General features: G+C 41.8%; 1 protein-coding gene across 5 annotated transcripts in view; it reads right to left on the reverse strand.

The window, feature by feature from the left end:
• Nucleotides 1-17,368, reverse strand: part of Lrrc49 (leucine rich repeat containing 49) — a 119,292-nt gene that overhangs the window by 85,871 nt on the left and 16,053 nt on the right. For all 5 annotated transcript variants that reach the window (XM_031343161.1, XM_031343163.1, XM_031343160.1 and 2 more), the window contains 2 exons: nt 16,874-16,940; nt 11,153-11,296 (listed from right to left, as the gene is read on the reverse strand). In XM_031343161.1, the coding sequence (XP_031199021.1) occupies nt 11,153-11,296; nt 16,874-16,940 (211 nt within the window). The remainder of the gene's footprint in view (nt 1-11,152; nt 11,297-16,873; nt 16,941-17,368) is intronic.

The following is a 17,368-nucleotide window of genomic DNA, read 5'->3' on the forward strand; positions in this document are numbered from 1 at the left end:
AGAGAGAGAGAGAGAGAGAGAGAGAGAGAGAGAGAGAGAGGCAGGCAGGCAGGCAGACAGACAAACAGAACCATAGGAGACATAGACACTGAGAAGGGGGAGAGAAAAGAGAGGAGAGAGGAGAGAGAGAGAAGAGAGAGAGAGAGAGAGAGAGAGAGAGAGAAGATTCTAGACTATCAGATAATTATAACATCAAGACTCCCAGTGCCTTTAACTCATCAAGTGAATGCAAATTTAAACAAGAATGACAGAATGAACTACACAGATGCCCAGTGCCAACTGTTTCTGATAAATTTAGCAATTCCAATAAATTCAGACAGTTTCTGATAAATTCAGATATTCACATTCCTTTGTTTCTACCTAGGAGAAATGGGGCTTTAGGTCCACTAAAATAAATAAATAAAAATATGAGCACTATCTATAGCAACTTTATGCAAGCCAAAACAAACAAACAAACAAAAACAAAACAAAACAAAAACAAACCAGAAAGAAGATTGGAAAACAAGCAAGCAAATGCTGCGATGGCTTTTCTCCAGTGGAATCCAACCCAGAAATTTAAAATCTATGATAAACACACATTGATGACTGTCAAAAAGTGCACGGAAGAATCTGTTTATCTACTCATGTGCTACATAATGGCCTCACAGCTCACCACTACACACAGACTATAATCTCATGTGTAGGCTACACCACCCTGGCTTACATACAGTCTATGATAGCAATCCAATGACAAAACCACCTAAGACTATATTTTTAAGCATGCATGACATGCATGACCTGCTATGGCATGGTATGTGGTTGTACACACTTTATATACAGTAACAAAGTAGACAAAATTATCCAGAGACAGATATCAGAGTACCTCTGGGGTACATGCAGTACTGACTAGAAAAAGAGGTACAGGAGAACTTTCTGGAATCATAAAACCATTTCAGACATCTTGATCTGGCTGGCAGTTACAACAAAATAAAAATGTGCTGAATTGTACTAAGATGATATATTTTTATTGCACACCTAGAGTATAACTCAACCAAGTCTAGAGGAAAGTCCTCAGCAATGTGGGAACATGGAGGATGCAGTATATGATAGGAACTCCTTCCTGTCCACAGCAACAGCCCGCAAGCAGTGACCACTCACTCTGTGTACCTATAATATGCAACAAATAAAGCAGAGTTGGGTAGGGGTGCCCCCACCAAGCCTGATGACCTGAGTTCATCTCATTGAGCTTGAAATTTACTGCTTCAGCTGGGCAGACTTGACAGAGAACTTCCAAGATCTGATTGTCTCTACACCACAATGCTGGGTTATGGTGTAATGTTAGAAGAGATCTGACTCTTGCCAAATTGTTCTCTGACCTCCACAGCCATGCTGGGACACAACTTCCCCTCCCCAGCCTCACAAAACGAGAATGAAAAAATAAATACATGAAGAAGTAAATAAAGCAAAATATGAACTGTTGACATGGCTTCTTACTTTGAAACTTCTTTTATCCATTTCAGGGGTTGCTCAGTTTTTCCTCCTTCCCTCTGCACTGTTTGGCAGAGCACCGGCAGCCTCTGAGTCTAGCTCAGTGGTAGCATAGAACACAGCTCCATGAGCACATGGCTGTGCTTCTTTTGCTACAGTCAGTGCTTAATTATAGGAGTAGATGGAAGTGCGGTCACTTCCTGTGAACCCATCTATCGCACTAAGCTTAGGTTCTCACTGATCTAGTCCTGTCCCTTCTGAAGACAGGGTAATGACTCATTTATGCAGAATACTAGCCTGTGACTTTGGAGATGTCACACAGTGTGGGCTTGCCTAAAGTGTCCTGGTCATGTGAGGGCCATCACAGAAGGAAAGCTGAGTTCTCTGTACTGAGGGAAGGAGTCATAAAGAATGCACAGCTCCGGGCTGGTGAGATGGCTCAGCGGGTAAGAGTATAGACTGCTCTTCCAAAGGTCATGAGTCCAAATCCCAGCAGCTACATGGTGGCTCACAACCACCCATAATGAGATCTGATGCCCCCTCTTCTGGTGTGTCTAAGGACAGCTATAGTATACTTATTTATAATAATAAATAAATTTTTGGGCCAGAGCGAGCAGGAACTGAGCAAGTGGGGTCTACCAGAGCGAGCAGAGGTCCTAAAAGTCAATTCCCAACAACCAGATGAAGGCTCACAACTATCTGTACAGCTACAGTGTGTACTCATGTACATAAAATAAATAAATAAATTTTAAAAAAATAGAATGCATAGCTCCTTAAAAAAAATATACAGTCTGAGAACTTGTATTTAAGTTGGAGAATGTAGGTCATAATGCTGCTTGTGCTAACTGTGTCTATTTGGGTTGAAGACCCATGAATACACATAGCACATGCTCCTACAATATTGCCCAATAAAGCTGGAAGAAATCAAGAGCACTAACACATAACAATGAAAGGGATAATTTGCCAGGAAGAAATATCAATTTCAAAGTTATAATATCTAGAATATTGACCATGTATTAGACAAACACTGCTGACATGCTAGGTAATATAACAAACTTCATAAAACCGATCCACATTCATTGGGCAAAAAACACTTAAATTAGAAAAGGAAGCTATGATTAAAATGAATGAGGAAATCACATATTTCAAAAATTAAAAATGCACTCCAGGAGCTTGGGAAGAGGTCTCAGTGGTAATTTACTTGCTACAAAAGCAATCTCCGGCATCCATGGGGGAGTCCGATATTCAGTGCACACCTATAACCCAGCATTGCGGGGTAGAAACAAGCAGATCCTGGCAGTTCTCTGTCAAGCATGTCTAGCTGAAACTGTGGGCTTTAAGTTCAGTAAGAGAACCTATCTCAAAACCCAGGATTGAAATTACAAGGAAAGACTCACAATATACTCCTCTGGCCTTTGCATGATCACCCCACCTCCATATTCCTCGAATAAACAGGATAGATGATAGATAGATAGATCAATAGATAGATAGATAGATAGATAGATAGATAGATAGATAGGAATAAATAGAAATACATTCCCCTCAAACCACATGTAGTTCAAAATCTAGAGCTTAGAAAATCCTTTGATTTAAATGATAATAAGAAAGATTCAAAGGACTGGAGGTAGAGAACTTCCCTAGCATCTCGAGCTTCATGGGTTCATCCCCAGCACTGGGAAGAGAAGACTGTATTTCATCTATTTCAATTTTTAATTAAAAAATATTTATAGTGTGAACATGTGTGCTCATGCCTGCATGTGTAACTGTGCATGCACGTGTGCAAGCATCCTTGGAATTTAGTTCTACTCCAGCAAACATGAAAATCATTACACACTTCGAAACAATCCTATTGCTTGATGCAGGATTCTTCCTGCATGGAGCTCCATACAAGGTCAACCTCCAACAACAGATAGTTGTAGGCCTTGGCCCTGGCCTACAGGCATGAAGACTGTGGGTTCTACTCCCATCTGGGCAAGACCCTGTCTAAAAAGACCCTACTCCTCCTGCTAGCAATGATGACGGCAAAGACTACAAAATTCAAGATCTGTAGTCAGAAAACAAAGATGATTCTTGGAAAGAAGCTATATCTATAAATGCTGAAATTATAAAAATAAATATTAAAAGCTAAAATATCAAGTATCTAGCCCAAGAAAATAACAAAGAACAAGAGAGATAAAGGAGGAAAAAATTCAACAAAATTATGGTTTTTAAAGGCTACAAAGAAGTTCCACAAAACCCAAAAGTATCTGAAAGTACTATTAAAATAAACGATATTCATCAAGAAAAAAGAAATCCTAAGTAAACATTATTAGTAGTGACAATGGGGGCAGAAATATAGATAGAGTGACCAAAATGAAACCAACTAAGACAACTGTCCTTATATTATAAGAAATTTATCAAAACAGACAAGACTGCACCCAGTCAAAGTTAAACTCACCCAGCCAATTTCCCAATTAACTTGCACTAAATGACTGAGGAAGACATTATCTTTACCTCCCATCTGGAGATTTCTAAGTATAGAAGCAAACTGGGAAATCAAAGGATATGCAAGTGTAGACCCTCTGCAATCTGTTTGTGGTGGGCAGAGCATCACAGCATCAGTACCAGAAACATGAGAGGAAAATGAACTGTGGGCCAGGTCATGTAGTGTAGACATAACTATTACCAACAGCCTCAGCCTCAGCAAACGTCCTCAGGCTTTTTTTTTTTTTTTTTTTTTTTTTTTGTGCACAAACTACAGCCTAGAATATGTGAGCAAGATGCTAGAATGACCTAGGATCTTAGTTTGCATGCACCATAGACAAAGATTGACATCTAATATGACCTATGTAAGAAATATTTTAACAAAACTCAAATGTCATTCATAATATAAACTCAAGGCAAATTGAAAATAGAAGACAACTTCTTAGGCTGTGAGCATGAAGACCTGAGTCTGGATCCCCACCCACATAAAAGCTGGCATGGTTGTGTGCATTGTATCTCCTTCAAGGCTGACAGGGTGCTCAGTGAAACAGGCTCCAAGTCCTGTTCTACCCTGCATGCACACAGACGGGCACTGTACCCATACACAGTTTCTTCAGATTGATTCAAGCCAGCTAATGAATGTAGCCTGAATGTGTGCATCCTTAGAATTAGTTCTATTCCAACAAACATGATCATCACACACTTCAAAACAACACAATTGCTTGATGCAGAATTCTTTCTGCACAGAGCTCCAAACAAGGTCAGCCTCCAATAACAGTGTTTTTCTAGCTCAGTGGAAAACAGAACCATTAAACTCAGTGTCTAGTGAGGGGCCTTCACTTGATGGCTCCTTCTATATATCCTCACGTGACAGAGGGGCAGCTGGCTTTTCCTATGAAGGAATTAACTCCATTTCCCTACTCACCTCTTGCCTCTTCAAACCTTTCACATTGGTAACAAGGTCTTAATATAAATTTTGGTGGGAGACAAACACGCCAACATATAGTAAATATATAATGTTTAGTAGGAAACGGCTATTATTTGTTTAGGAAAGGAACCAACAACAACTTCTAGCTGAGGTTTTGTCTTTTACTGTCTATTATAAGGCTAAGTGCTAGCCTCCAAATCTGGAGTCTGTATATAGCCTGAGGGTCATCAGTTTATCAACCCAAGTAATTCTGATTGGTAAATAAAGGTGCCAGAAGCCAAGAGTTGGGAGAAGAGACATAGGCAAGGTTTAGGTTTCCTGGGCTAGGGACCAGGAGGAAGGAAGAGGAGAAGCAGCAGCCATGGGACAGAGAAGAGGTGCAGGAGAGAGAGAAGGAGAGAAGAGACGGCTATGGGAGAAGAACAATGTGTGGGAGGGAGAAGGAGAGCTGCCATGGCCACTTGAGTAGAGAGAACATGGCTAAGAGGGTTGCCCAATGGGTCAAGAGGGCTAGACAGACCATAGAAGTTAGTGAGAAATGACGGAGTTATCGGCAGGAAAGTGGATTCTAACAGCCTGGAGGTTAGGCAGTCACCCAGCTATTATGCTGCTTAAGGAATATTAAAATATAAAGGCTGTGTGTGTGTATTTCATCCAGGAACATAAATGGTCAAAAGTGGGAAGAGACCTTGTGCTGGGATTTATTAATGTTTTTTACTATAACCACCAAAAAAAAAAGTCTAAATAGAACACCCATTTAGATAATTTACATATCTACTAATAGAATAAGTGCTCAGAGCGAGGTTGTTATAGATAACATCAATGAACCAAAAATCAACGATGATTCCACATGTTACCAACAGTATTAAATTAATTTCTTTAAAAAATGTCATAGCAAAAAGCATGTCAGCTACCTGTAGAGTTTCAAGGCAACTGAGATAACAGTTTCCCATCTGACGGTTTCTGCACTGCCTTCCGCAGCTAGCTAACAGTGTGCACAGCCCTGAGAAGACCATTTCTCCCACTCCCAGCACTCCCTGGTTACCTCTAGTTCTTTGGCTAGGGTTGAGGACGCAGTGTTTTCCATGTCTGCTCAGCTATGTCTATTGTTCAGCTCACGTTTGGACAGTCATACTGGCGAGACTTTATGGGTGTAACTTCTGACATTGCTAGGAGATACAATCTCACAGCAAACTCTCTGATCCTCTGTCTCATATAATCTTCCTGCCTCCTCTTCCATGGAAAATAATTTAATTATATTTTTTTAAGAGAAAGCAGCAGGAACCAAAGAACCAGTTTCTCGTTGCAATGTAAATAAAGAAAACATCTAATAAAAAAAATTTATGAACCACAAAAAAAAAAAGAAAAAGGATATTTGTTTAATGGCTGAGGAGATCAGGATAAATTCAGAGCAGTCTTTTCTTTTTTTTTTGGTTTTACAAGACAGGGTTTCTCTGTATAGCCCTGGCTGTCCTGGAACTCACTCTGTAGACCAGGCTGGCCTCAAACTCAGAAATCCACCTGCCTCTCCCTCTTCCTCCCAAGCGCTGGGATTAAAGGCGTGCACCACCACTGCCCGGCCAGAGCAATGTTTTCAATGAGATAGAAAAGAACAGATGAGGAGAGAATGTGGTGCTTCTTGGAAGAGGCAGGCGAGCTTCCCTGAAGTGTTCTCATTCTCTGTAATGGGACCGTATAGGTATGTGCAGCAGCCATGCTTCAGTAGTAATTTGCTATTATAGACTGTAGCAAAACCTTTTAAAAGTGCTGTCTACATATGCACAAAGTATAGAATGTTATTTGTGCCATGTGAAATAATGAAAAATTGTAAATAATATGACTGTCCAGGATGGGATCACAACCATAAGACGGAATAGTATATAACTACCAAAATTAGCACACTAGAGCTAGAGGTAATAAAGTGGATGAAACTCAAGGCATGGTGTCAATAGAAGCAGAATACAGAAGACACACATCCTAAGTCAGTGTCATGCACAAAGTGCTTAAAAGCATAAAAAACTACTACTTTAGAAATTTAAAAAGTAGCCAGCCAGGCAGTGGTGGCGCACGTCTTTAATCCCAGCACTTGGGAGGCAGAGGCAGGCAGATTTCTGAGTTCGAGGCCAGCCTGGTCTACAGAGTGAGTTCCAGGACAGCCAGGGGTACACAGAGAAACCCTGTCTCAAAACAAACAAACAAACAAAAAAAAGTAAAATATATTAAGTGGGGCTGGAATGTGGCTTGGTGGTGGAGTTGTGACTAGTGTATGGAAAGCCCTGGAGCCAATCCCTAGCACTGAAGAGGGGAGGAGACAGAACTGTGGAGAAGAGTAAGCCATGCCCGAACTCAGAACCAAGGGTATTTTTGGGACGGAAGAGCCGAGTGGTAGAGAAGGAAACCAAAGGCCTGGGCCGTGCTCCAAAGGGTTTCATTTATTAAGCTGCCTGAGAGCTACAAAGGCTGGTGGTATTTCCAGTTTGTGAGAGTATTATATGATTTTTTTTCTTGGAGCAGAGTCTCACTGTGGCTCACGCTGAGCTGGAACCCACCATGTAGTCTAAGCTGGACTCAAACTCATGGTAAACCTCCTGCTTTTTCAGCCTTCTGACAGTTGGGACTGCAGGCCTGAGCACCACACCCAAGCTTTAATCTGTAAAAAGGAACAACACTATGGAAACAAAAATGATATTTAGCTTGACTGACCCACTTTCCAAGAAAAGACTGACAAACAAACATTGAGCGCATGAGAGGTTTCTGTTCATAGGTGAAAGTATTTCTTCCCAGGGCTGAATAAAAATATTGTTCCAATGTGAGTAAAGTCTCAGAAATGGAGAAAGCAGGAGAGTTGCTGTGGACAGATGGACATTTTGGATGAAGTTCAGGAAGCTGTGGGACTTCCTAGATGGCCCTGAGCAGAGGGGCTGCAGTGGGCAAAAGAGGGGTGCTGCATTTGACACAATTTTTCACTCAGACAGGTGGCCATGACAGTCACACTCAGACTGGACAAGCAAAAATGCAAAGGTCAGGCCTGGGCTGCGTGATGAAACACATCAGGTGGGTGTGAAGTTAACCCTCTGTCTGCTCAACAGCAGTTCCTGAACCAACACTAACTCTACCCAACCCCATAAATGGGCATAAAGAGCAGCAGCTGCCTCAAGGAATCTTAGCAGGAGCTCCAGACCTGTTCTCTACAGCCTATATCACTGGAGAGTGCAATGGTAAGGTGGTAAGTAATGGCCACAGCAAAGTAAAACAAAGTCCTTCTACCTCACAAAGTAAAAAAAAAAAAAAAAATCAGTTTTTCGAGACACTGTTTCTCTGTGTAATAACCCTGGCTTTCCCAGACTCACTTTGTAGACCAGGTTGGCCTTAAACTCACAGAGATCTACTTTCCTCTGCCTCCCAAGTGCTGAGATTAAAGGCATGTACCATAACACCTGGCACAAAGTAAAATCTGTATTTTGGCAATTAGCTAGTAAGCTAGCAGTTTCCCTTCCACTCGTTCTGAAGGAATATCCAGTGTGTTCAACACAAGTTACACAATCTAACGGCCAACTGAGAGGGAGACAGACAGAGATACACACACACACACACACACACACACACACACACACACACAGACACCACACTTTATCATTAAAGAAGAGCTCAAACACCAAGTCCTTACTCAGTGTGAGTTTCTATTTTAAAGTTACCAGCTGAAGGGCCTGAGGTCGATCAGAGGCAAAGCATTTGCCTAAAGGTTACCAGACAGAGCTGGACAGGTGGCTGAGTGGCTGAGAGAACGTACTATATCTCAGAGGACATGGTTAAGTTCTAAGCACCCATGCCAGACAGCTCACAACCACCTGTAACCCCTACTTCAGAGATGCGATGCCTCTGGCTTCCTCGGGCATGTGCACCCACACTTAAAATTAATAAAAGAAAAAAAATCTTTAAGAAGACTAGCCAATGAATAGGAAAAAAACAGGTATGGCAGAGCACACCCGTAACCTCAGCAGCTGGGAAGTAGAAGCTGGAGCATTAGGAGGTCAATCCTTGGCTACAGAGAGAATTTAAGGCAAGCATGGGCTCCATGAGATTCTGGCTTACTCCAAATCTCCCACCCTCCCAAAGAAAGAAGAAGTATGATAACTGATCTAAGGACAAGAAAAGATGAAGAAAAAAATATGTATCCTCAGTTTTTAAAGTCTTTTGGATTTTTAAAGCAAAGGTTGCATGCCAGGGCATGGGAGCTCACACTGAAACCCTAGTACTCAACAGGCATAGGCAGGTAGATCCATGTGAGCTCCAGGCTAGCCAGAGCCATACAGGAAGACCCACTGTCAATAAACAAACAAATAAGGTAAAGGGAACCCTCTTACCTACCTAAAATGGTAGAGGATCCTTTAGAATTGATTTAAACTTGGAGTGGAACTATCCCTTCCATTTCCCGTGTTATATGCAGTGTATTTATCACTATGGAAGATATATATATGTATCAACATACATATATATGTGATATTGTTGCCTTTTTAAGTTTCATAAATAGATACAATTTCCTTTCTAGAAGATGCTGCTGCTATTTCAGCTCCACAGTGATGGACAGAGACAATATTTGCACGGCAATTTGGTAAGCCCCTGGATAAGCAGCATGTGCTTCCCACAGAATAGCAGAAAACCAAGCAGGAACATGCTAGGTCAACAGATCTCTGCCCCCACCTGACCGAGCTCTCTGGATGCTTCCCAGTCCCAGTGTCCTGAGGACAGACAAAGTCCTGACTGAACGCCTGCAAAGACTCAGCAACACAACAACGTAATCCAGTCTGAAAACTTTCAAAACAAACAGGCCCACTCCACCATTCTCTCCAACATGGGGAGGACTTGACAACTTCAATATTTCATCCAATATGGAGAGGACCTGACACAACTCAGGAACTGTGTGATACATCCATGTCTTGGAAAAGGTTCTGAAAGTCTCCTCCCTCCCAGAAAGACATTGGTGCTAGCTGCTTAGACTTTCTGGGAAAACAGAAAGTGAAATCAATCTGTATGATGAAGCTTGGGAATATCATCTGTTCCTCACATCTGCATTCCAGAGAGCACACTGAACTCTGTACCCGGGAAGGGCTTCTGTTAAGAAGCCCTTTAAAAGTACGTGAATGACATCAGTTTTCTATAGTGCTGAAACAAAGGAAACTTTTCAAATGATGACGATGCCAAGTCCACTTGGCTGGTATCATAACATAAAGCTGGAGGTGTGTTTCTAGTACCTCCCACCTTTGTATTGACATATTAAGGCCTCTGCATTAGAATGGTATTTAGTTGTCTGCTTCCAGCAAAAGCATCAAATCCTTCTATAGGGTACAAGAAGGGAAGGAAGGCACCTGTGGTGCTGGGAACTGAACCCAGTTCCTGATAGCACAGCAGAAGAGCCTATGTTCCTTTCCCATCATGGAGTAAGGAGGAAAGCATCACATGATTTAGGTCCCACTGTTAAAACTCAGCCAAAACAACACAACAGTCAAGTCCAGTGGTTCTCAGCCTTCCTAATGCTGACATCCTTTAGTACAGTTCCTCATGCTGCAATGATATCCAACCATAAAATTATTTTTGTTTCTACTTCATAAGTACAACTTTGCTACTGTTATGAATGGTAATATAAAAATTTGTGTTTCCTGATGGTATAGACAATCCCTATGAAAAGGTCAATTGACCTTCAAAGGGGTCGAGACCCACAGGTTGAGAACCATACTGCTTACGTTGAGTTTGGGTCTTGCCCTGACAATGTATCTCTTCCCACTCTGTTCATGCATTAAGGTGTTGCTAAGTACTTCTTTAGAGACAGCAAGCACAAAGAGACACAAATGGCAAGCCCAGTTACTTCATTTTAGACGAATCTGAACTGAGATCCAGAGAGTGCCAGTGTTTCACCCAGGGTCACACAACTGGTTAGAGGTGAAGTAGCTGAGAACAGAACCGGCCTCTGCAGTCCTGGGCGCTCTTCCCTTTACATCCTGGGCACTCTTCCCTTTACATCAAGAGTTCCCCTCAGAACTGCCAAAAGGCGTTCATGTGGACCCCTCCGTCTGCACTCTGAGCTTCTCAAGGGAGCAACAGTCCCTCAGCTGTCACTCACCAACAGCCTTTGTCATCCTTTCTAATTCAGTGCCCAGGACAAAGAGATGAGGATTCAGTGAGCGTGTGCACCAGCTGCTTCACTGAGTGGTAACACTGCCACCGTAAGATACCAAGCATTTGCATCACTTCCTTTGCAGAGAAGCAGAACTCATCTGGAGTCCACTGTGTACTCACCACAAAGGTAATCTGGTTGTGTCGAAGGTTAAGTTCCGTTAGTGAATCCAGACCATTGAGATTGTCAACATGACTTAAGAGGTTTCTGGCAAGGTTTAAAACTCTTAAATCACACAAATGATTAACATTTTCAATTTTGGTAATCTGTTTAAAAAAAAAGGAGCATGATTAGCATATATATGTTACAAAACTCCAAAATTAAAATATTCAAATCACCAGATTTAGTTAAATTTATTTGGAGATACTTAAAGTCCATTTAAGTGTCTCATGCTGCAAGTCTTAAGAAGTCATTTAACTTGTTAATATTAGCTAAGGCTCCTAGCTGATAATTTAATCATGATAAACATATCAAGTAAATGTCTTCAAATAATGAGGCCCTTTGGAGTTGCTCTAAAGCTGTAGGGCCCCACACCTACACACTGCCTGCCCTAGAGCCACAGGATCACAATGCTTCGACAAGGCAAATCAAGCTTCTCAGAGCACAAGCAAGGAACAGGACTGACATGGGATTGCCAGGACTTGAGAGCAGGCAAGAGTCAGAATGGGAAATCCAAGGAAGTAGGGGCCCCTGTGGGAGGAAAGGTGGACTCTGTAACAGAAGTACTTAGGACAGGAAACAGTGCTCAGCCAGGGTGCAATGGTGGGCACTGGCCTGTACAACAAAAGGACTTAGCTTGTGGCCATACAAGCACAGAAGCAGAAGGCCACAGCAGGGAGCCTGAGTTTTCATCCTGAAGCAGGAGAGCACAGCAGGATTTTAAGCCCCATTGTTATTTCTCAGCCAACACAGCACAGCAGGATGAATGTCTCCAACACAGGATGGGGGAGGGAAACTCATAACCTCTTCACAGGACACCCTTAAGAAACAGTGAATCACTCATGCAACACTTTTCATTAAGGGGATATATTTCAGGGACTAGAGAGACCCTTAGGGTTGAGAGCTTGCTGATGTTGCAGAGGACCAGAATTCAGTTTCCACCACCTACATGAAGGCTTATAACTGCCTGTAACTCCAGCTCCAAGGGATCCAATACCCTCTTCTGATGCATGCATGCACACATACACATACATACACACACATCTTTTTTTAAAAGAATAGAATCCTCCTGTGGGCACCATTCACGCAGATGAAGATAACCCTGGAGCTGCCATGTGGGTGCTATTGAACCAATGTGCTATGGGAGAGCAACCAGTATTAAAACCACTGAGCCATCTCATCTTCCCAGCCCCCAAACTTTAATAAAGTCTTGACTATTAAAAAAAAAAAAAAAGAATAGAATCCACCATCAGTGGATATTAATCAACTCTTTTATATTGCTATAACAATTTGCTATTTTTTAAATCTAAAACTTTAAAGCATGTTTGCTAAAAGAATTCCTTTTGAGATTCATAATATAGTTAGTTTCCATGCTGTAATCTAGGGTCTGCAATTGCATTTGGGTTCTTTCTAGACTCAAGAAGAGACATATGTATGGGTGTATTATAAATTGATAATATATGAAGGTAACCTGTGGTCATGTTTAAAATTTGTTGTAATATTATTCATCTAATTGATTTAAAGTGAAATAAAGTTATATAAATTTTTAAAAAGAAATAACAAGGTTACAAAGACATGTAAATGGCAGAACTGTACAAGTAGGCATGTACAAACAAGTAATTTGACACTAAATATATGATGTAATTTAAATATATGGACAATAACATTGCAACATAGAGACTATATAAAGGGAAATCAGTAATGAAAACACAAGCTTGAAAAACTCAAAATACAGAGAAAGGGCAGAAATAGAATGATCTACTGCACAGACCAACAACGATGGCGGGCACGTTGAGAGTGGAGGCCTAACTATAAGCCACACTGACAGAGCCCAGGGCTTCTCAACACAGGAGAGCTATAAGCTCTGAGGTTTGGGTAAAGACAACTTTCCCACCCATGGGTAAGGAAAAGGCGGAGTCTGTCAACCACAGGAAGGGTGTGTTCTCCCTGAGAAAGCTATTACTGAAAGAGCAAAATTTTTTTGTTGTTGCTGTTTTGGTTTTTGTTTGTTTGTTTTTTGGTTTTTTGAGACAGGTTTCTCTGTGTAGCCCTGGCTGTCCTGGAACTCACTCTATAGACCAGGCTGGCCTTGAACTCAGAAATCCGCCTGTCTCTGCCTCCCAAGTGCTGGGACTAAAGGCGTGCGCCACCACCGCCTGGCCAAGAGCAAACTTTTTTAGAAGCATATTTGTATCTTTTTGAAGCATCTCTAGAAAAACAAAATCTGGTAAACCAGCTCAAAATCTGGACTAGAAGCTAATCTCCCAGATTCCTGAGTATTAGCCACTACTCTTATACAGGAGGCTAGGCCTTGATGTTTCCACTTTTGAAATATTTATTCAATCAGTCACCTTACATACCTAGCACTAACATGTTCCCATTATGACATTATTCCAACTGGTGTGCCAACTGTAAGGTCTCCAGAGGGCAGTTTCCCCATCTGCCGGTCAGTTTTCTATCACCTTGATACAAATCAGTTATTCAGGAGGAGGAACTAGCAACGGAGGAAACGCCTCTAACACATTGGCCCTAGGTCAGTCCGTGGACATTTTCTTGATTGATTTATGGGGGAGCACCCAGCCCACTGTGTGTGGTGCCACCCCTGGTCCTGACTGCCAAAGGAAAGAAGGCTGGACATGTAATGGAGAGCAAGCCAGTAAGCAGCCCTCCTCCATAGCCTCCAAGTTCTTGTCTGACTTCCACTAATGATGGACTACAGACTTTAAGCTGAAGTAAGCCCTTCCCTCCCGAAGATGATTTCAGTCATGGTGTTCACCACAGTGATAGAGAGCACACCAAGACATCACCTCCTCTTCTCTTTCCACTCTCCAATCCATTTCCTGACCAGAGCCATCACTCCTCTAGACACTTTCATGTCCACAGGACAACTGTGCTTAACATTATGTTCACTAACTTTAACTTCTAATGAAGTAGAATAAGCTAGAAGAGACCAATGTTAGACATTGATTTATTTAGTGTTTTGCTTAAAGCCTGTAACACCCTTTGCCAAGCACGGCTTCACTAGCTACCTGGAGCAGACTGACCTAGAGAAGCAGCTGAGACAAGGGGCTGCTGCCCTTAATTACCGGCTGACTGCCACATAAGCTTCTGTAGCGTCTCCCTGGCTTTCTCCCCACCCCACTGTTTCAGATATAAAAATGAGTATACAAATGGCCCTAGCATGGAAGCCTCTCAGGAGCTGTCCTGGCTTCCATCCACTGGTGACATCTCTCTTCCACTCTCACTGGTGTCAGAGCGCTACTTCAGGAAGGTTCCCACAATGCTAATGAGAGTGAATTCTAAAGATGAAGAACTTTCACTTAACTGATGCTTAAGTTTTCTTTCTTTATTCTTTTTAATTATATTTATTATATTATATTTATTTTATTATATTATTTGGGGGGGAGGCATGCACATGTCCAGCATCAGTGTGGAGGTCAGAGAACAACCTGTGGGAGTTGGTTCTCTCCTTCCACTGTGTGGGTCCCAGGGACAGAACCCTCAACCATCTCACAGGCCCTGGTAGTAATTTGCTGTTTGTACCAAAAGGTTCATCTCTTGATGTTTTAGGACCCTAACGTCACAACGACTGTCCCTCTTCTCTCTGAAACACACCAAAGTTCGGCTGGTTGAAGTTGGATATTTTAAAAGAAGACTAAGATTCTCATTCCATACACCCTCCTATAACTTCAGAACTTTAGGAAACAACTGTTTGGTACAAATGTGAAATCTTACAATCAAACTTTCAGAGCATGGTGAAGTTATGAGATATGCAATGAGGTGAGCCGATGAAGCACAGGTTTTCTTTAACAGTGGTCAGTGATGATGCTTGTACACAATCAAAGGATGTGGCATTCATGCCTGGGAACTCTCAAAGGCATTATCATAATTTGAAAAACACACAATGTGTTTATTATTTCTAAATCAAATTAGCCTTGCTAAAAGTATTATCATCATAAAAAGCTTTATTTGTAGTAATAGTTTTAAAAACAGTATGTTTGACAGCTGATCCAGTTCCCAAGTTGGCCGGACATGGTATCAACTAAAATGCAAGCCATTGAGCACTGGAGGGATGTTCTTCACCAGGTCACTTTACTTGAAGAGGGGAGATACATCCTAAAATTCAGGTGGCATCTTCTGGTGGCAGCCCAGACCAACGGGCCCAGAAGAGAGAAACTGCTTTTTATCTCTTTGCCCTTACTCTTGCTGACAAGGTCTGCTGCTATGGCATCCCTTGACTGATGTTAGAACCAACTTCTCTGGGCTTTCACTGTAAATCTAAGACCAGTAGCTCTCCCAGAATCCTCCAGGCCTTTGCATAAGACTGGAACTGCTAAAACACCCAGCATTGTGAACTGAGCAAACAGGAGATTTTTGGTTTCTCAAGTGGGAAACAGTCATTGTTGAACTGTATGAGACAGTTTAGTAACACACACACACACACACACACACACACACACACACACACACACAGTCTTAAAGTCTCTATTGCTATGATAAAACACCTTGACCAAAGCAACCTTGGGGAGGAAAACATTTATTTGGCTTATACTTTCATATTATAGTCCATTATTGAAGGAAGCCAAGGATAGGGATTCAAATAGGGCAGAAACTTGGAGGTAGGGGCTGAAGCAGAAACCATGGAGAAATGCTACTCACTGGCTTGCTTCTCATTATTCGTTCAGCATGCTCTTTTATAAAACCCAGGACCACTAGCCCAGGGACAGCATAACCCACAATGGTCTGGGCCCTCCCCCATCTGTCACTAACTAAGAAAAAAGCCTTAAGGCTGAATTTTATGGAAGCATTTTATCAATTGAGGGTTCCTTCCTTTCAGATAACTTTAGCTTGTATCCAGTTGACACAAAACTAGCCAGCACATACACATTATATGAGTTCTGTTCCTGTAGAGAACCCTGACTAATAAGTATGCTACAAGATAAAATAATACTTTCTTAGTGAGATCAAACCAACTTTAAAAACCTACAATGGCAGGATGGTCATGAAACCCAAGACACAGATGACTCATGATGAAGAAGCAAGGGGCAGGAAGAAGAAGAAATCCTGAAGCAGAAAGAGGTCAGTTAGATCAGAGTGGCTTTTGAGTTTTGCCTAAGTACAAATTGTCACAACTAGACAGATCCCAGGGTGTCATCTGTGATTTACTTCTAACAAAATAGAAAATTATGCACCAAAAGATTGAAGACCTTAGGCTGTCAATGAATCCATAGAGTAACTCTTACAATCCAATGTTAGCATGATTCTCAAAACATTTATAACACAGAATGTGCTGGGGACTTTCAAAGGAGAAGGAGGGGAGAGGGATGCAAGGGTGAGAGGGAGAGAAAAAAGAAGAGAAGGAAGGGAGAGAGGGATACAAGGATGAGAGGGAGAGAAAAATAAGGGAAACAGGGAGGGATGTAAGGATGAGAGGGAGAGAAAAAAGAAGGGAAGGGAGGGAAGGAGAGATGCAAGGGTGAGAGGAAGAGAAAAAGAAGAGAAGGGAGGGAGAGAGGGATGCAAGGGTGAGAAGGAGAAAAAAGAGGGGAAAGAGGAGGGAGGGATGGATGCAAGGATAAGAAGGAGAGAAAAAAAGGGAAAGAGGGAGGGAAGGAGGGATGCAAGGATGAAAGGAGAGAAAAAAGAAGGGAAAGAGGGAGGGAGGGAAAGGAGTTGTACAGTACCTGATTTCCATGAAGGTCCAAGACATCTAAATTTTTTAGATTCTCCAGATTTGAGATTTTCTTGATTCTGAAAATCAGAATAACCAAAAGTGAATAGAAATGCAGACACTTCACATTTATAAGTCAAAGCCTGATAAAGCAGAAAGGTATACTCATTTTAATATTTAAATTCTTGCTCTCCCACTGCACATACAGAGTAGTGACAGATGCATAAATGTCTTACTTTAGAGAAAAGCACTTCTACTTCTAACCTTAGGTCAGAGTGTGTGTTGGGGAGTAGGGGGCAGTGCCAGCCACAGTGGCACATGCCTATAGCCCCAACCACTTGACAGGCTAAAACAAGGTGATCCATCACTTGAGAAATTTGGGAATTCAGAGAGAGCTTGGGACAAGAGGGCAAGATGATGCTTTAAAATAAAAAAAAATAAAAATTTAAATTTTATTGCTAAAATTAAAACTCCCCTGGTGGTAGGTCTACCCTTGTTCTTCTCATTG

This window comes from Mastomys coucha, unplaced genomic scaffold (genome assembly GCF_008632895.1).
Source record: "Mastomys coucha isolate ucsf_1 unplaced genomic scaffold, UCSF_Mcou_1 pScaffold23, whole genome shotgun sequence".
Classification (NCBI taxonomy): Eukaryota; Metazoa; Chordata; class Mammalia; order Rodentia; family Muridae; genus Mastomys; species Mastomys coucha.